General features: G+C 42.6%; 1 protein-coding gene across 1 annotated transcript; it reads left to right on the top strand.

Moving 5' to 3' along the window:
* The first annotated feature begins 1,596 nt into the window (after nt 1-1,596).
* On the top strand, nt 1,597-10,376 carry MRPS24 (mitochondrial ribosomal protein S24). The gene is made up of 4 exons (XM_047840817.1): nt 1,597-1,845; nt 1,926-1,994; nt 2,080-2,191; nt 9,945-10,376. Exons 1-4 carry the CDS (start codon nt 1,807-1,809, stop codon nt 10,226-10,228), a joined length of 504 nt encoding a protein of 167 aa, XP_047696773.1. The 5' UTR covers nt 1,597-1,806; the 3' UTR covers nt 10,229-10,376.
* The last annotated feature ends 8,349 nt before the right edge of the window (nt 10,377-18,725 follow it).

Raw genomic sequence — 18,725 nt, 5'->3', positions numbered from 1 at the left:
CTTATCCAGTATGCAGAGCAGTTGGAGGCCACAGTTTAAAAATTTAGAAATAAAACATTTCTAGTGAGTTGGACATGAGAGATGCTGTCCCTTGATGAAGATTGTTTTTGAGCTTCTAGTTGTCACAGAAATCTTTATTATGGAAAATACAGTGGCTGCAAGCCAAGAGACATATCTTGGTCCCTCTGCCCCTCCCCTGTGTCATCTTGGGTAACTCACCATCCACTTTTGCTTCTATTTCCCCTCCACGTAGATGACAATCCAGTCCTCCCTACCATGAGAAACCACAGGAGTATACAAGCAGCATTAGGGTCAATGATGTAGGTCAAAAATGGCCAAATGTTGGAATTCCATATCATTCAGCCTATCAATAACAATCATTTATCGTAACAGCTCTATGAGGTAGTTGTGCTAATAAAACACATCTTCTAGATTGTGGAGCTGAGGCTCAGTTCCACAAAGACTGCCACACCTGGGCCGGACTCGAGTCCAGGCTTTTCCATTTCTGTGAGGAGTTCTGAAATAAGATACCCAGTGTTGCTATTTTTCCCCTCTGATAACAATTACTGGATACCCGATTACAGCCACAATGCTCTGGTTTGAGTATGAATTTCCTTACTATCCAGCCTTTTCTTACACATTTCCTTCCCCAAGAACCAGACACTAGGGTTTGGGCCCATGTGAAACCCTACCTATTCCCCCAAAGAACTGGGTTAAGTTTTAACCAAAACGTATTTCTTCTTTTTGTGGATACAAGCCAGAAGGGGTTTTTATTTTTTTAAATTTATTTTTATTAAGAAACTTTTAAAAATGTTTGTTTGTTTTTGAGAGACCGAGTGTGAGCGGGGGAGGGGCAGAGAGAGAGAGAGACACAGAATCCGAAGCTGCTCCAGGCTCTGAGCTGTCAGATCCCAGGGCTCGAACCCACGAAACACAAGCTCAAGTCAGACGCTTAACTGACTGAGCCACCCAGGCGCCCCTTTCCTTTTATTTTTAAATAATATTATTTGGAGGCAGAACTCAGCAGCCTGATTTCTAGAATCTGGGGACGAGCTCCGCTCACATCCGAGTCCCAAGGGCTCCCAAGGTCTCCGGTGAGAGAGCGGTACGTCCAAGTCCGGCGAACGCCAAGCTGTCCCGGAGGCCCTTTCCCTGCCGGTGCGAGCTCCAGGAGGGCGAGACTTCACCTCCGCACCACCCACGTTCCGAACCTGAACCACCGCGCACACGCCGACCGTGGCAGGCCGAGGAGAGGTGCATGGCTAGGCGTTCCTGGGCTGCTTGTTGCGGGGAAGTCCAGCTCCCAGCATTGCTCCCAGAGGAGGAGCCCGCCGACCTGCCACCGAAGTCAGGCTGCGCCCGGGCCGGAGAGACCCCGCCTACCTGCCTGCGGGGCTGCCCTGGCTGAGAGACCCAGACCTTCAGCAGCCTCGCCCGGGACAAACAGCAAGCACGCGAGCAGACCCGCTCCGACTGAGAAGCCCCACCCGTCTTGCTGCTGCTCGGCTGCCCCTCAGCGCCCGGGAGGTCCCGCCCCGACATAGAGACCCCGCCCACTAGCGGGCCTGCCCACGAAGACAAGCCCCGCCCCAGCCGGGAGGCAAGGCCCCACCCCCGCAGACAGGTTCCTGCCCCGATCGGGAGACCCCGCCAATTCCGCGGGGTCGAACCCGGCCAAGCGCGGGATCCGATTTGGTCTCGTCTGCCATCGTAGCCTCCCGAGGGTTGACCTTTGCCCTGAGCTCGCCCCGCCCCGTCTCCCCTCCCGGCGCCGTGGTACATCCGTCGCGTTGCGCTTGGCCCAAGATGGCGGCGCCCGTGTGCTTCCGCGGGCTCAGGCTGCGGGTGAGTGAGCGACGCTGGCGGGGTCCTGCGGTTCGTGGTCGGGGCCTTAGTCTCCGTGTCACGTACTCCTTATCTCACAGGCGCTGTCTTGGAGCCTAGAGCTGCCGTGCTCCTGGTGCGCCCTACACACGTCCGCGGTCTGCACTAAGGTGAGCACGGCCGGGCGCGTGGGCGGTGTGGCCGCGGCTTGGGTCGGTGGGTGATCTCAGTGTCACGGCCCCTCCCTGCTTCTAGAACCGGGCGGCCCGAGTCAGAGTGGGCAAGGGGGACAAGCCGGTGACTTACGAGGAGGCGCATGCTCCGCACTACATCGCTCACCGCAAGGGCTGGCTGTCGCTGCATACAGGTGAGGGGGCAGCGGGGGCCGCTGTGCTGGGGGCTGTGGGAAGGAGAAGTTCTCGGCTGCGGCCTGTGACACAGCGTGAGATAAACACGTGCAAGAGGCTTCTTTCAGCTCCTACTTTTTCACAGGTTTTATTTCCAGATTTCATATTCGTGAGTTGTGTGCGGCGTGTGCTGTCACCCTCATTCTTAGACGGGGCAGAGCAGCGACCTCGCGTACTCCTCCGCTGAGGTTGAGCGAGGCTTTGCCTTCTTGTTTCAGCGTCCGTGCTGTAAACAAGTGTTCTTTTTGAGATCTGCTAGTGCTCCGTTTTTACGATTTTGTGCTTTTCGTCGGTGATTCCACCGCCTTAAAATAGCCCAGATGCTGAACCGTGAAGCACAAGAAGGGTGTGACACACATTGCAGAGAAAATCTGCACGTCGGGTGGGCTTTCTTTCAGGCATGAGTTACAATGCTGCTGGCAGAGAGTTCAGTGTTAATCGCCTTGTATTAAACAAGGTGTCTTTAAACAGAAACATGTGAAACGAAGTTACGTATTGATGTGTTGACCAAAATATCTTAATCAAGGGCATACAGAAACGTAACCCTGTATTTCCCCCAGGAGCGATGGTTCAATGTTCCCTACTTCGTTGTTCATGGTGATTTTATAGAATATAACCATTAGCTGATTAGGATCAGCTGTATTTTCTTCATTATGAGGGTTCTCAGCTTTTGGATGTGTTGAGATCCATCTGTCTAGAAAACTTACTTAAAATACACATGACTGCCCTCCACCCTGTTCAGGTTCTGGTCCTAAGGTCTGGGGATGGGTGTGGATGCTCTAAGATGTGCAGGAGTTGCAGGAGCTATACTGAGAATCCACTGGTTGAGACTGCGTACCTGGCTGGTGAGAGAGCTCATGGCCCCTATCTCTGAAGCTGGTGGCCTCATCTCTCGGGACCAAAGGGTGGCCAGTGCTTCTATAAGGAGCCCAGAAAGAGTGTGAAAGGGCTAGACAAAAAGGATCATCTGGGTTTTGTGCCCTGTTAAGGCCTTGCTCTTCTATTTTGTAAAACAAGGATAACCAATAATATCTACTTCACAGGATTTGTTCGGGAATTTAATGAAATAATGTACTTTGAACCAAAAAAAATTTTTTAAATATAATTTACTGTCAAATTGGCTTACATACAACACCCAGTGCTCATCCCAACAAGTGCCCTCCTCAATGCCCATCACCCATTCCCCCCCCCCCCATCCACCCTGTTTGTTCTCTGTATTTAAGAGTCTCTTGTGGTTTGCCTCCCTCCCTCTCTGTAACTTTTTTCCCCCTTCCCTTCTCCTCTGGTCTTCTGTTAAGTTTCTCAAGTTCCACATATCAGTGAAAACATGTGATATCTGTCCTTCTTTCACTGACTTACTTCACTCAGCATAATACCCTCCAGTTCCATCCACTTTGCTGCAAATGGCATGATTTCATTCTTTCTCATTGCCAAGTAGTATTCCATTGTATATATAAACCACATCTTCTTTATCCATTCGTCAGTTGATGGACATTTAGGCTCTTTCCATAATTTGGCTATTGTTGAAAGTGCTGCTATAAACATTGGGGTACATGTGCCCCTATGTATCAGCACTCCTGTATCCCTTGGGTAAATTCCTAGCAGTGCTATTGCTGGGTTGTAGGGTAGGTCTATTTTTAATTTTTTGAGGAACCTCCACACTGTTTTCCAGAGTGGCTGCACCAGTTTGCATTCCCACCAACAGTGCAAGAAGGTTCCCGTTTCTCCACATCCTCTCCAGCATCTATAGTCTCCTGATTTGTTCATTTTAGCCACTCTGGCGTGAGGTGGTATCTCAGTGTGGCTTTGATTTGTATTTCCCTGATGATGAGTGACGTTGAGCATCTTTTCATGTGTCTGTTGGCCATCTGGATGTCTTCTTTGGAGAAATGTTCATGTCTTCTGCCCATTTCTTCATGGGGTAATTTGTTTTTTTTGGGTGCTGAGTTTGGTAAGTTCTTTATAGATTTTGGATACTAACTCTTTATCCGATATGTCATTTGCAAATATCTTTTCCCATTCCATCGGTTGCCTTTGAGTTTTGTTGATTGTTTCCTTTGCAGTGCGGAAGCTTTTTATCTTGATGAGGTCCCAATAGTTCATTTTTGCTTTTAATTCCCTTACCTTTGGAGATGTGTTGAGCAAGAAGTTGCTGTGGCTGAGGAGGTTGTTGCCTACTTTCTGCTCTAGGGTTTTGATGGTTTCCTGTCTCACATTTAGGTCTTTCATCCATTTTGAGTTTATTTTTGTGAATGGTGTAAGAAAGTGGTCTAGTTTCATTCTTCTGCATGTTGCTGTCCAGTTCTCCCAGCACCATTTGCTGAAGAGACTGTCTTCTTTCCATTGGATGCTGTTTCCTGCTTTGTCAAAGATTAGTTGACCATACTTTGTGGGTCCAATTCTGGGTTCTCTATTCTATTCCATTGGTCTATGTGTCTGTTTTTGTGCCAATACCATGATTACAACTTTGTAGTAGAGGCTAAAGTCTGGGATTGTGATGCCTCCTGCTTTGGTTTTCTTCTTTAATATACTTTGGCTATTTGGGGTCTTTTGTGGTTCCATACAAATTTTAGGACTGTTTGTTTTAGCTTTGAGAAGAATGCTGGTGCAGTTTTGGGATTGCATTGAATGTGTAGATTGCTTTGGGTAGTATTGACCTTTTAACAATATTTATTCTTCCAATCCATGAGCATGGGATGTTTTTCCATTTCTTTGTGTCTTCTTCAATTTTTTTCATAAGCTTTCTATAGTTTTCAGCATATAGAGCTTTTACATATTTGGTTAGGTTTATTCCTAGGTATTTTATGGTTCTTAGTGCAGTTGTAAGTGGGATCAGTTTTTTTCTCTTTCTGTTGTTTCATTATCGGTGTATAAAAATGCAGCCGATTTCTGTACATTGATTTTGTACCCTCCGACTTTGCTGAATTCATGTATCAGTTCTAGCAGTCTTTTGGTGGAGTCTTTCGAGTTTTCCGTATAGGGAATCGTGTCATCTGCGAAAAGTGAAAGTTTGACTTCTTCTTTGCCAGTTTTGATGCCTTTTGTTTCATTTTGTTGTCTGATTGCTAATGCTAGCACTTCCAACACTATGTTAACAGCAGTGAGAGTGGACATCCCTGTCGTGTTCCTGACCTCAGGGGGAAAGCTCTCAGTTTTTCCCCATTGAGGATGATGTTAGCTGTGGGCTTTTCATCTATGGCTCTTATGATCTTTAAGTATGTTCCTTCCATCCTGACTTTCTTGCAGGTTTTATTATGAAAGGATGCTGTATTTTGTCAAATGCTTTTTCTGCATCAATTGACAGGATCATATGGTTCTCCTCCTTTGTTTTATTAATGTGATGTATCACATTGATTTGCGAATGTTGAACCAGCTCTGCAGCCCAGGAATGAATCCCATTTGCATGGTGAATAATTCGTTTTATGTGCTGTTGAATGTGATTTCCTAGTATTTCATTGAGAATTTTTGCATCCATGTTCATCAGGGATATTGGCCTGTAATTCTCCTTTTTTGTGGGGTCTTTGGTTTGGGAATCAGGGTAATGCTGGCTTCATAGAATGAGTCTGGAAGTTTTCCTTCTGTTTCTGTTTTTTGGAACATCTTGAGAAGGATAGGTATTAACTGTGCTTTAAATGTATGGTAGAATTCTCTTGGAAGCCATGTGGTCTAGGACTCTTATTTGTTGGCAGATTTTTGATAATTGATTGAATTTCTTCACTAGTTATGGGTCTGTTCAAATTTTCTGTTTCTTTCTGTTTGAGTTTTGATAGTTGTGGGTATCCAGGAATTTGTCCATTTCTTCCAGGTTGTGCAGTTTGTTGGCATATAATTTTTTATAGTGTTCTCTGATAATTGCTTCTATTTCTGAGTGATTGGTTGTGATAAATCCATTTTCATTCATGATTTTATCTCTTTGGATCCTCTCTCTTTTTGAGAAGTCTGGCTAGGGGTTTATCAATTTTGTTTATTTTTTCAAAAAACCAACTCTTGGTTCTATTGATCTATTGATCTGTTTTTTTGGATTCTATATTGTTTATTTGTGCTCTGATCTTTATTATTTCTCTTCCCCTGCTGGGTTTCGGTTTCTCTGTTGTTCTGCTTCTAGTTCTTTTAGGTGTGCTGTTAGATTTTTGTGTTTGGGATCTTTCTTGTTTCTTGAGATAGGCCTGGATTGCAATGTATTTTCCTCTTAGGACTGCCTTTGATGCATCCCAAAGGGTTTGGATTGTTGTGTTTTCGTTTTCATTGGTTTCCATGTATTTTTAAATTTCTTCTTTAATTGCCTGGTTGACCCATTCGTTCTTTAGTAGGATGTTCTTTAACCTCCATGCATTTGGAGGTTTCTCAAACTTTGTCCTGTGATTAATTTCAAGTTTCATGGCATTGTGATCTGAAAGTGTGCATGGTATGATCTCAATTCTTTCATATTTATTGAGGGCTGTTTTGTGACCCAGTATGTGATCTATCTTGGAGAATGTTCCCTGTGCACTCGAGAAGAATGTATATTCTGTTGCTGCAGGATGAAAAGTTCTAAATGTATCTGTTAAGTCCATCTGGTCCAGTGTATCATTCAGGGCCATTGTTTCTTTATTGATTTTCTGTCTAGATGACCTGTCCATTGTTGTAAGTGGAGTGTTAAACTGCCCCTGCAGTTACCACATTCTTATCAATAAGGTTGTTTATGTTTGTGATTAGTTGTTTTATCTGTTTGGGTGCTGCCGAATTCATAACATTTATAATTGTTAGCTCTTCCTTATGGATAGACCCTGTAATTATTATATACTTCCCTTTTTCCTCTCTTGTTACAGCCTTCAGTTTAAAATCTAGTTTGTCTGATAGAAGTATGGGTACTCCAGCTTTCTTTTGACTTCCAGGAGCATGATAGATAGTTCTCCATCCCCTCAGTTTCAATCTGAAGGTGTCCTCAGGTCTAAAATGGGTCTCTTGTAGACAGCAAATAGATGGGTCTTGTTTTTTTTATCCACTCTGATACCCTATGTCGTTTGGTTGGAGCACTTAGTCCATTCACATTCAGTGTTATTATTGAAAGATATGGGTTTAGAGTTTTTGTATTATCCATAGATTTCATGCTTGTAGTGATGTCTCTGGTCCTTTGTGGTCTTTGCAGCATTTCACTCACAGTGTCCCCCTTAGGATCTCTTGTACGGCTGGTTTAGCGGTGATGAATTCCTTCAGTTTTTGTTCATTTGGGAAGACCTTTATCTCTCCTATTCTGAATGACAGGCTTGCTGGATAAAGGATTCTTGGCTGCATATTTTTCCTGTTCATCACATTGAATATTTCCTATACTCCATTCTGGCCTGCCAAGTTTCAGTAGATAGGTCTGCTACTACCCTTATGTGTCTACCCTTGTAGGTTAAGGCCTGTTTATCCCTGACTGCTTTCAGAATTCTCTCTTTAACTTTGTATTTTGCCAGTTTCACTATGATATGTCGTGCAGAAATCTATTCAAGTTACGTTCGAAAGGTGATTCGGATGCCTCCTGGATTTCAATTCTCTTTCCTTCCCCAAATGGGAGAAGTTCTCAGCTATGATTTCTTCAAGTACAGCTTCTGCCCCTTTCTCTCTCTCTTCTTCTTCTGGACCTCCTATGATACAGATATTGTTCCGTTTCACTGAATCACTTACTACTACTAATTCTCCCCTTGTGATCCAGAATTTTTTTATCTTTCTTTTTCTCAGTTTCATCCTTTTCCATAATTTTATCTTCTGTTTCATTTAATCTCCCCTATGCCTCTTCAGTCCTTGCTGTCACTGCCTCTAGTTTACTTTGCACCTCATTTATTGCATTTTTTTAATTCATCATAACTATTTTTTAGTTCCTTGATCTTGGCAGCAATAGATTCTCTGCTGTCTTGTATGCTTTTTTCAAGCCCAGCGATTATTCTTATGACTGTTATTTTATCTTGTTCAGTTATGTTGTTTATATCTGTTTTGATCAATTCTTTAGCTATCATTTCTTCCTGGAATTTCTTTTGAGGAGAATTCTTCCATTTCATCATTTTGGCTAGTTTCCTGTCCCTTATGTGTTTTAAAATGTTGTTATGTGTCCTGCACCTGCGAGCACTACTATATTAAAGAGGAGTGATACACTGTCCAGGGCCTGGCCCTTCAGGAGGTGTTTTTTGGAGTGTGTTACTTGCTCTCTGTTGTTGTGACTTTGGTTACCTTATCTCCCTACTCATAGTGATGTTTTGAACCCTCCATCAGTTGTGCTTTGATTTGTTTGTTGAAGTAGCCCTTAATAGGAAAACAAACAAAAAAACAGAAAACAAAAACAAACACACAAACAAAAAAAAACCCCAAAAACAAAAAACCAGAAACACCAGCTACAAGTAAACAGCAGGGTGGAGGTGGTGCTGATTGAAGAGGCCTTATCCCATACAAAGAAATGACAGGGACAGGGAAAAAGAAAAAATAAAAATTGACCAGACAGAGAAACTATACGGCTTAATCCAGAGAGAGAGAAAGGAAAATAAAAAAAGGAGGTGTAGAACATGTATCAAAAGAATAGATTAAATGTGTCTGCTTAAACAAACCAACAACCAGAATAACCCGATTGGAGGAGGGAAGATATGAGGAGGAAAAAAGGAAGAATATATCTATATAATAAGAATTGTCTGAGAATTAATCCAGGCAGTGCAGCAGCACAGGTCTGGAGGAGCATCTATCTGTCTGGTCTTCAGCATCAAGCCTGCTCGAGTATCTAGTAGATTCGTAGTTACCCGGCACAGAGGGGCATGGTTTGGTATAGGTGGGTCCTGCCTCCACTGGGGGCCCTGCTGTCTGATCCCTGAGGACCCACCTTGGTGGTGATGGGGAGAAAAATGGCGACACCCCAGTCTCTCCTCCACAGACCGGGTGTCCCAAACCACTCTGTTCGAGCCGTCCTCACTGTGCCATGGGTGCAAAAGAGGCGGTTTGCCCCGCTCTGCTGACTCCTGTGACTCCCTGGTGCTTGGCTGGGATTCAAACTCCTGCTCCATGCACCCCAGTACTGGGGAAGTGCTGCTTGGCACCGCCCGATATATGGTCTCTGGCTGACAGGCGCAGGCAGTCTTTGTGCTTTGAGCAGATGTATGCCTTCTTCCCACAGCATTCCAGGGAGGGGATCGCTTTCTCCTACTGCAGACTGTGTCTCTGACCTAGCCACCAGTCTGGGGCAGGCTCCCGCTCCTCCCCAGGTGCGCGGTCAGGGCAGCCAGCCCCCAGAGTAAGCCCCGCAGTAAGAGAGTGGATCTCTTCCTCCTGGTCCATGATTTTCTCTTGTCCAAATACAGTCCTATGCTTCCCCAGCCTCTGTTTCTCTTCCCTTTGTCTCTCTGCAGAAGGGGATCCCTCCACTCGGTTCATTTTCTCTCTCCCAGTTCACAATCATGCACCTATGGCCTGTCAGGTTGTCCCAGTGGGTCCCTGGAAGCTACTTTGTCACTTTGCCTTCTGGACTCTTGGAGTTCAAAGTCCTTTGGCTTCAACACTGCTTTGTTTGAGAGACGAGGGAACTTCGGGTCCCCCTACTTCTCTGCCATGTTGGCCCCCCTGTACTTTGGACTTTAAAGTGGTACTCTTTTTATTTCACTTATGGAAGAAAAGAGAAGAAGCCAGGGTGGGGGGTGGAATTGAGTGCCAAGTGCTCTTGGATGTTACCTCCGGAGGTTTTGCTGATTCTTCACGGTGCCCTTCTCTCTTCAGGTAACCTGGATGGGGAGGACCATGCTGCAGAGCGAACAGTGGAGGATGTTTTCCTTCGAAAGTTCATGCTGGGCACTTTTCCAGGGTGTCTGGCTGACCAGGTTATCCTGAAGCGCCGGGCTAATCAGGTGGAGATCTGTGCCCTGGTCCTGAGGCAGCTGCCTGCATACAAGTTCTACTTCCTGGTGGGTTACAGTGAAACTCTGCTCTCCCACTTTTACAAATGTCCTGTCCGTCTGCACCTCCAAACTGTGCCCTCCAAGGTTGTGTACAAGTACATCTAGCATAGTCACTTTTTTTGCATCAGGCTTGAGCCTGCCAAGGACAGGAATGTGTGGGAAAGGGGTGAAGTGGGAATGGGGAAAATGTATCCCTTCAGTGAACTGAGGATTCATTTTCAAAGCTGCTGTTCAATAAATACTTTCCATGTTGTCTTGCCTCTTGGTTTGTCTTTACTCTTTAGAGAACTGGAATAGAGTCCTTTTGAGGGTGCTCCAAGGCTCCCAGACAGGCCAGGCCGCCAGTTGTTCGAGGTTTGAGTAACAGCTGCAATGCAATGATTATCTTGTGCCAATCACTTTATCAGGAACTTTACTGAAAGTTCTTTGTTTTCTCTCAAAATGGAAAGATCCGTTTTTGGTGATTATAAAATAATGTTGAGTTTAAATAATTTTAAACAATATATACATGTGTCGACCATGAAAGTTTCTTGTAATTCTCCCACAGAGAGAACGACTGGGTACAGTTTATTTGCAGATGCACCTCCCCCTCTCCCCCGCCGCCCAGAAACACCCTAATGCGTACCCATTGTTTTATTACACAAGCTTTCAACAGAGCAGCGACTCTGTGCCACAGACTCTTCTGATTGCTCGGAATCCATCAGTGAACAAAACATTCTGTTCCAGGATCCCTGCCTCCATGACACTTGTGTCTCTGTGGAGGTGGGCATGACTCCAAGCAGGTGAGGGAGGTAGACCTATAGCCCAGTGGGAGAGAGCATTTCAGAAAGTGGCATTTGCAAAAACTGCATATGGTGCTGGGTGGTGGGGCAGGAATTGCTGACCAATTTCACTCTGACTCTGACCTTGACCCTCACCTTGATACACTTAACCTTGAACTTCAACCTCACATATCCTACTCCCAACTCTGACCTTGACTTATTACCCTCTGATTCTACCCTAAAGCTCTACTCTCACTCCAACAGAAATGCTCTCTCTAGTCCTACCTACCACTTGACCATCACTCAACTTCACTCTTCCCTGAGGGTCTCAGTGGGATCCTCCTGGCATCATGTCTGACTCTGACACTGACTTTGATCATGTCCCTCATATAACCCTCTCAGTTTGAGTTTCTGAAAACATTCTAATGCTATCTGATCCTTACCGTGACCCTGACTGACCTCATCGTAACTCCCAAGTTAGGAGTTGCTTGCTTTGACTCTGACCATAATCCTGATCCAGATTCTTATGACCTTGACCATAAAACTGAAAGTCATTTAAATTTGACCCTATCCCTGATCTTCCTTCAGTGATAAAGTGGACTCTGACCTTCACCTTGAAACTCAACCATCACCCAGACTCTCCCTTGCACAGATCTGCCCCTATTCTTAACCCTGATTGTAACCCTGATTCTAACAGTCAACAACCTTCGATTGATAAGACTGATTGTCATTCAGGCCCTGAGATACCTTCACACCCTACTGACAAAACTCAACCTTGACCTGATTCTGACCCTTCTGACCTCCACTCTGACACTGACCATGACCCTGGATTTCATGTGAATTTGACCCTCACCATCCTCCTGATTCTCACCATAACACTTTGACCCTTACCCTAAAAGTGATCTAACTGAACCTCAGCTGGATTTGATCATGTCCCTGACCCTCATGACTCTGATCAACCCACATACTGACCATGAAACTTCACCTAACCCTGACCTTGACCCTGAACCTTATTCAAATCCGTAACTGACACAGGTCCAGACTGTGACCCTGATGTGCAGCCTTGCTTTGATAATCACCAATACTCACCCAGATCTTGACCCTGATCCAGTTTTTAATTGAAATGTATTTGACATATTGTATAAATTTAAGGTGTATCAACTTAACATGTACATCTTAAATGTATCAAGTTAACATGTACACCTTAAATGTACATATGTATCTTGATACATATCATGATTGCAACAATTAGCAGCTCTGTCATATTATAGAATTATTCTGTCTTTTTAGTTGTTGGAATAATGAAGTTCTACGTTCCTAGTAAGTTTGTTGATTATAATACAACATTGTCTATATTCACTGTATTGTGCATTGTATCTCTAGGGCTCATTTAATCTTCTAAGGGTAAATTTGTACCCTTAGACAAAAACTGCCCAGTCCCCTTCCCTCCCTAGCCCCTGGTAACCACCATTTCACTCTGTTTTGTGAGTTTGGCTTTTTTAGATTCCACATATAAGTGATATCCTACAGTATTTGTCTTTGTCCATCTGAATTATTTCATTTAGCGTAATTTCCACAAGGTCTATCCATGCTGTTGCAAATGGCAGGATGTCCTCTTTTCTCATGGCTGAATAATATTCCATGTGTACCACATCTTTATCCATTGATTTGTTGACGGGAGGGTTGTTGTTTCCATATTGGCTATTGTGAACAAATACTGCAGTAAATATGAGAGTGCATATCTCTCTTCAAAATCCTGTTTTTATTTCCTTTGTGTATATACCCAGATGTGGAATCACTGGATCATTGGTAGGTCTACTTTTAATTTTTTTTATAAACCTTCATATTGTTTTCCACTGTGGTTGAAACATGCACACCAGCAGTGTGAAAGAGGTCCCTTTTCTCCATGTCCTTGTCAGCAATTTTTTTATCTCCTGTCTTCTTGATAATAGGTGTTCTGACAGGTGTGTGGTGATGTCTCATTATGGTTTTGATTTGCATTTCCCTGATAATGAGTGATGTGGAGCATCTTTTCATGCACCTGTTGGCTATTTGTATGTGTTCTTTGGAAAAGGGTCTGGTTCTACCCATTTTCCAATTTGGATTGTTTGTTTCATTTTGTTAGTAGATTCTTTGTACAAAAGGTTTTAAGTTTCATGGAGCCCTATTTGTTCATTTTCACTTTCGTCTCTTGTGCTTTTGGTGTCATGGTCAAGAAATCATTGCCAAAACCAATGTTAAGGAGCTTCTTCCCTACATTTACTTCTAGGAGCTTTATAGTAGCAGGTCCTTATGTTCAAGTCTTTAATCTACTCAACTGTAAGACAGGGGTCCAATTTCATTGCTCTCAATGTGCTCATCCAGTTTTCCTTACCTTATTATTTTTTTAATTTTTTAAAAAATGTTTTTATTTAATTAAATGTTTTTTAATTTTTTAAAAAATGTTTTTGAGACAGAGAAAGACAGAGCATGAGCAGGGGAGGGGCAGAGAGAGAGGGAGACACAGAATCTGAAGCAGGCTCCAGGCTCTGAGCTGTCAGCACAGAGCCCGACGTGGGGCTTGAACTCACAGACTGTGAGATCATGACCTGAGCTGAAGTTGGACGCTCACCCAGGCACCCCACCCCACTTTATTTGTTGACAAAAATGTTCTTTACCCATTGTGTGTTCTTGGCTTTCTTGTATAAGCAGAGGTTCAGTTCTTTGCCTTCTATTCCATTCCATTGGTCTATGTGTCTATTTTTGTCTGTATATGCAGTAACATACTGTTTTTATTAGTAAAGATTTGTAGTATAGTTTGAAGCCAGGAACTGTGGTATCTCTGGCTGTGTTCTTTTTTGCTCAAGATTGCTTTGGTTATTCTGGGTCTTTTTGATTTCAAAAAGATTTTAGGACTGTTTTTTCTATTTCTGTGAAAAATGCCTTTGGTGTTTTGATGGGAATTGCATTGAATCTGTGGATGGCTTTGGGTAGAATGGACATTTTAACAATACAAGTTCTTCTGATCCATGAACACAGGATGTCTTTCCATTTGTTTGTCTTTCCATTTCTTTGATTTCTTTCAGCAAAGTCTTGTAGTTTTCATTGTACAGGACTTCCACATCCTAGGTTAAATTTATTCCTAAGTATGTTATTGTTTTATATGCTATTCTGAATGGGATAGTTATCTTTATTTCTTTTTCAGATGTTTCATTGTTAGTGTATAGGAATGCAACTGATTTCTGTAAGTTGATTTTGTGTCCCACAACCTGACTGAAATCATTGATTAGTTCTAACAGTTTTTGGGTTGAGCCTTTCAGATGTTCTAAATACAGACTCATATTATCAGCAGATAGTGACAGGTTCACTTTTTCCTTCAAGATTTGGATACCTGTTATTTCTTTGTCTTGCCTATTTGCTTTGGCTCGGACTTCTAATACCGTATTGAATACTATGATACTATATTAGGACTTCTTATACTATATTGAATAAGAGTGGTGTGTGTGTAAACATCCTTGTCTTGTGCCTGATCCTTGAGGAAAAACTTTCAATTTTCACCACTGAGTATACTGTTAGCTGTGAGCTCATAACATATGGCCTTTAATATATTGAGGTGTGTTCCTTCTATATTCAATCTGCTGAGGGTTTTTATGAAATTATGTATTTTGTCACATGTTTTTTCTGCATCTATTAAGATGATCATATGATTTTTTCTTTTCTTCTTTTATAATTTTTTAAAGTTTACTTATTCTGAGACAGAGTGCAAGTTGGGGAGGGTAGATAGAGAGAGAATCCCAAGCAAGCTCTGTAGGGTCAGCACAGAGCCTGATGTGGGGCTCAAACCCATGAAAATGTGGGATTGTGACCTGAGCCAAAATCAAGAGTTAGATGCTCAACTGACTGAGCCACCCAGACACCCCTCTTTTATTTTATTAATTAGATGTATCATATTTATTGATGTGTGTATGTTGAATGGTCCTTGCATTCCAGGGATAAATCCTACTCATGGTGTATAATTATTTTCATGTGTTCTTATTTTTTTTTAACATTTATTTATTTATTTATTCATTCATTCATTCATCCATTTATTTATTCATTCATTTATTTATGTATGTATGCATGCATGCATGTATGTATGTATGTATTCATTCATTCATTTATTAATTCATTCATTCATTCAATATATATATATTCAATATATATATATATGCCATTTATATATATATATATAATAATTTATATATATAAATGCTATATATATATATATGAGAGAGAGAGAAAGAGAATCCCAAGAAGGCTCTGCACTGTCAGTGCAGAGCCTGATGAAGGGCTCAAACTCAGGAACTCTGAGATCATGACCTGAGCTGAGAGCAAGAGTCAGATGCTTAACCGACTGAGTCACCCAGGTGCCCCCTTTATAGGTGTTCTTGAATTCAGTTTGCTAATATGTTGTTGAGTTTTTGCATCTATATTCATCAGAGATGATGATCTATATAGTTTTCTTTTCTCTGGCTTTGGTATCAGGGCAGTGCTGGCTTTGCAGGATGAATTTGGAAGTGCTTCTTCCCAATTTTTTGGAAGAGTTTGAGAAGAATTGGCATTAATTCTTCTTTGAATGTGTTAGAATCACCAGTGAAGCCATCTCGTCCTGGGGGAGGTTTCTGTGTTGGGAGGTTTTTGATCACTGATTCAATCTCTTTATTCGTTACAGGTCTGTTCAGATTTTTTATTTCTTCCTGATTCAGTTTTGAAACATTGTTTCTAGGAATGTATCCATTTCTTCTAAGTTATCTAACTTTTTTGGCTTATAATTGTTCAGAATAGTCTCACAATCCTGTTTTTCTGCAGTCTCAGTTGTAATATCTCCTTTTTCACTCTTTTTCAACGTTTATTTATTTTTTGGGGGACAGAGAGAGACAGAGCATGAATGGGGGAGGGGCAGAGAGAGAGGGAGACACAGAATCGGAAACAGGCTCCAGGCTCTGAGCCATCAGCCCAGAGCCCACGCGGGGCTCGAACTCACGGACCGCGAGATCGTGACCTGGCTGAAGTCGGACGCTTAACCGACTGCGCCACCCAGGCGCCCCTCCTTTTTCACTCTTAATTTTGAGTCTTTTCTGTTTTTTTCTTAGTCTAGCTAAAGATTTGTTGATTTTGTTTATCTTATTGAAGAAACAGTTCTCATTTATATCAACCCTTCCTCATCCCTATTTTACTTATTTCTGCTCTGAGCGTTATTATTTTATTCCTTCTGCTAACTTTGGGCTTAATTTTTTTTTTTTCTAGTTCCTTGAGAAGTAAAGATATGTTGCTTATTTGAGATGTTTACAATTTCCTGATGTATGCACCTGTCACTTTAAATTTTCAGAGATGCTGTTTTTTGCTGCATCCCATACCTTCTGATATGGTGTGTTTCCTTTTTTATTTCTTTTGAGATACTTTTTTGTTTTCCTTCTGATTTCTCCTTTGACCCATTGATTGTTCAGGGCGTGCTGTTAGCTGCCACATATTTGTGGATTTCCCAGCTTGTCTCTTGTTGATTCCTAGTTTCACACCATTGTGGTAAGAAAAGATAGTTGGTACGATTTCAGTCTTGTCAAAGTCGCTAAGATTTGTTGTGTGTCCTGTCATGTGGTCCATTCTGGAGAATGTTCCGTGGGCACTTGAGGATAGTGTGCGTTCTGCTGCTGTTGAGTCTCATTAAAAAAAAAATTAATGTTTATTCATTTTTGAGAGAGCTAGAGACAGAGTGTGAGCAAGGGAGGGGCAGAGAGAGAGGGAGACAGAATCCGAACCAGGTTCCAGGCTCTGAGCTGTCAGCACAGAGCCTGATGAGGGGCTTGAACCCACAAATTGTGAGATCATAACCTGTGCCAAAGTCAGACACTTAACCTACTGAGCCACCCAGGCATCCCTGGTTCTCATGTTTTAATCCATGCAGCCATTCTGCCCATTGATTGGTGGCTTCAGTTCATTTATATTTAGAGTGATTATTTATATGTAAGAACTCAATACTGCTACCTCACATTTTGTCTTCTGCTTGTCTTGTATTTCCTTTGTTATTTCCCCCCCCCCCCCCCTTTGTTTCTGTCTACCTCTGTGAAGGGCTGGCTTTCCACAGTATGTACTTTGGTCTCCCCTTTTCTTGTTTTGTGACTCACTCTAGAGTTTTGTTTTGTTGTTACCATGTGGATTACGAAAAACATCTGTTAGATAAAATAATCCTTTTTACACTGATAGCACCTTATTTCCATTCCCTATGAAGTTTCCACCCTTTCACTCTTCCTCCTTTATTTTTGATGTTACAGTGTACCTCTTTTTTTTAATATTGTTTATTTATTTACTTTGAGAGAGAGAGGGTGAGCGCGTGAGTGGGAAGGGCAGAGAGAGAGAGAGAAGAGAGAATCCCAAGCTGGTTCCACGCTGTGAACACAGAGCCTGGTGTGGGACTTGAACTCACAACACGAGTCAAAACTGTGAGATCATGACATGAGCCAAAATCAAGAGTTGGCCGCTTAACCAACTGAATCACCCAGGTGCCCCAAAATGTGCTTCTTTTTACGCTGTGAATTCCCTGAGGAGTTATAGTGGCTTCAGTTATTTTTAATGCTCTTTTCCATTAGCCTCCAAACTATAATTAAGTTGTTAACACATCATTCTAATATAAGAGTTCCCACTTTCTAATTGTGTTAATTTTTTGCCTTTACTAGTATATTATGTACTTTCATTTGAATTTATGTCACTCATCAATGTCTTTTCATTTCATCTGAAGAACCCCGTTCAGCATTTCCTTCAAGGCTAGTCTCGTGGTGGTGAGCTTTCTCAGCTTTTGTGTGTCTAGCAAGGCCTCTATTTCTCCTTTATATCTGAAGGGTAACTTGGGTTAATAAAGTATTCTTGGCTAGCATTTTTTATCATTTAATACTCAATAGGTCATTCCACTGTCTCCTGGCCTATAGTTTCTTCTGAGAAATCTGCTGATAGCCAAATGGGAACTCCTTTGTAGGTTACTGTCTTTTGTTTCCTGTTTGCTTTTAAGATGCTTTCTTTATGTTTGATTTTTGACAGTTTCATTATAACGTCAAATATAATGAATGACTTTCCTTGGAGACGATCTTTCTGCATTCAGATAATATGGTGTTCTATTAGTTTCTTGGACTTACATGTTCAATTCCTTACAGGTTTGGGAAGTTCTTCGTTATCCTCTAAATACATTCTCTGCTACCTTGTCCCTCTCTTCTCTTCTGGCACACCAGTTGTTCTTATATTTGCTTTTCTTATCAGACACCATAGCACTTTTAAAAAAAAAAAATTTTTTTTTCAACGTTTATTCATTTTTGGGACAGAGAGAGACAGAGCATGAATGGGGGAGGGGCAGAGAGAGAGGGAGACACAGAATCGGAAACAGGCTCCAGGCTCTGAGCCATCAGCCCAGAGCCCGACGCGGGGCTCGAACTCACGGACCGCGAGATCGTGACCTGGCTAAAGTCGGACGCTTAACCGACTGCGCCACCCAGGCGCCCCACCATAGCACTTTTTACAAATGTTAGTTCTCTCTCCTGAATCATTCTCCTTCCCATCCCCAAGTCCCTTGTCATTTCTTCCATCTGACATTACCTAACCTATTACCTAACCTCTCTAATGAGTCCATATTGTTCACTGAAGTCTTCAACTCCAGAATTTGTTTGGTTATTTATTTTTTAAAATTTTTTTTCAACGTTTTATTTATTTTTGGGACAGAGAGAGACAGAGCATGAACGGGGGAGGGGCAGAGAGAGAGGGAGACACAGAATCGTTAACAGGCTCCAGGCTCTGAGCCATCAGCCCAGAGCCTGACGCGGGGCTCGAACTCCCGGACCGCG

Source organism: Prionailurus viverrinus, chromosome A2, assembly GCF_022837055.1.
Source record: "Prionailurus viverrinus isolate Anna chromosome A2, UM_Priviv_1.0, whole genome shotgun sequence".
Classification (NCBI taxonomy): domain Eukaryota; kingdom Metazoa; phylum Chordata; class Mammalia; order Carnivora; family Felidae; genus Prionailurus; species Prionailurus viverrinus.
Note: the sequence above shows the minus strand (reverse complement) of the source record. Positions and strands in the feature narration are given on the sequence as shown.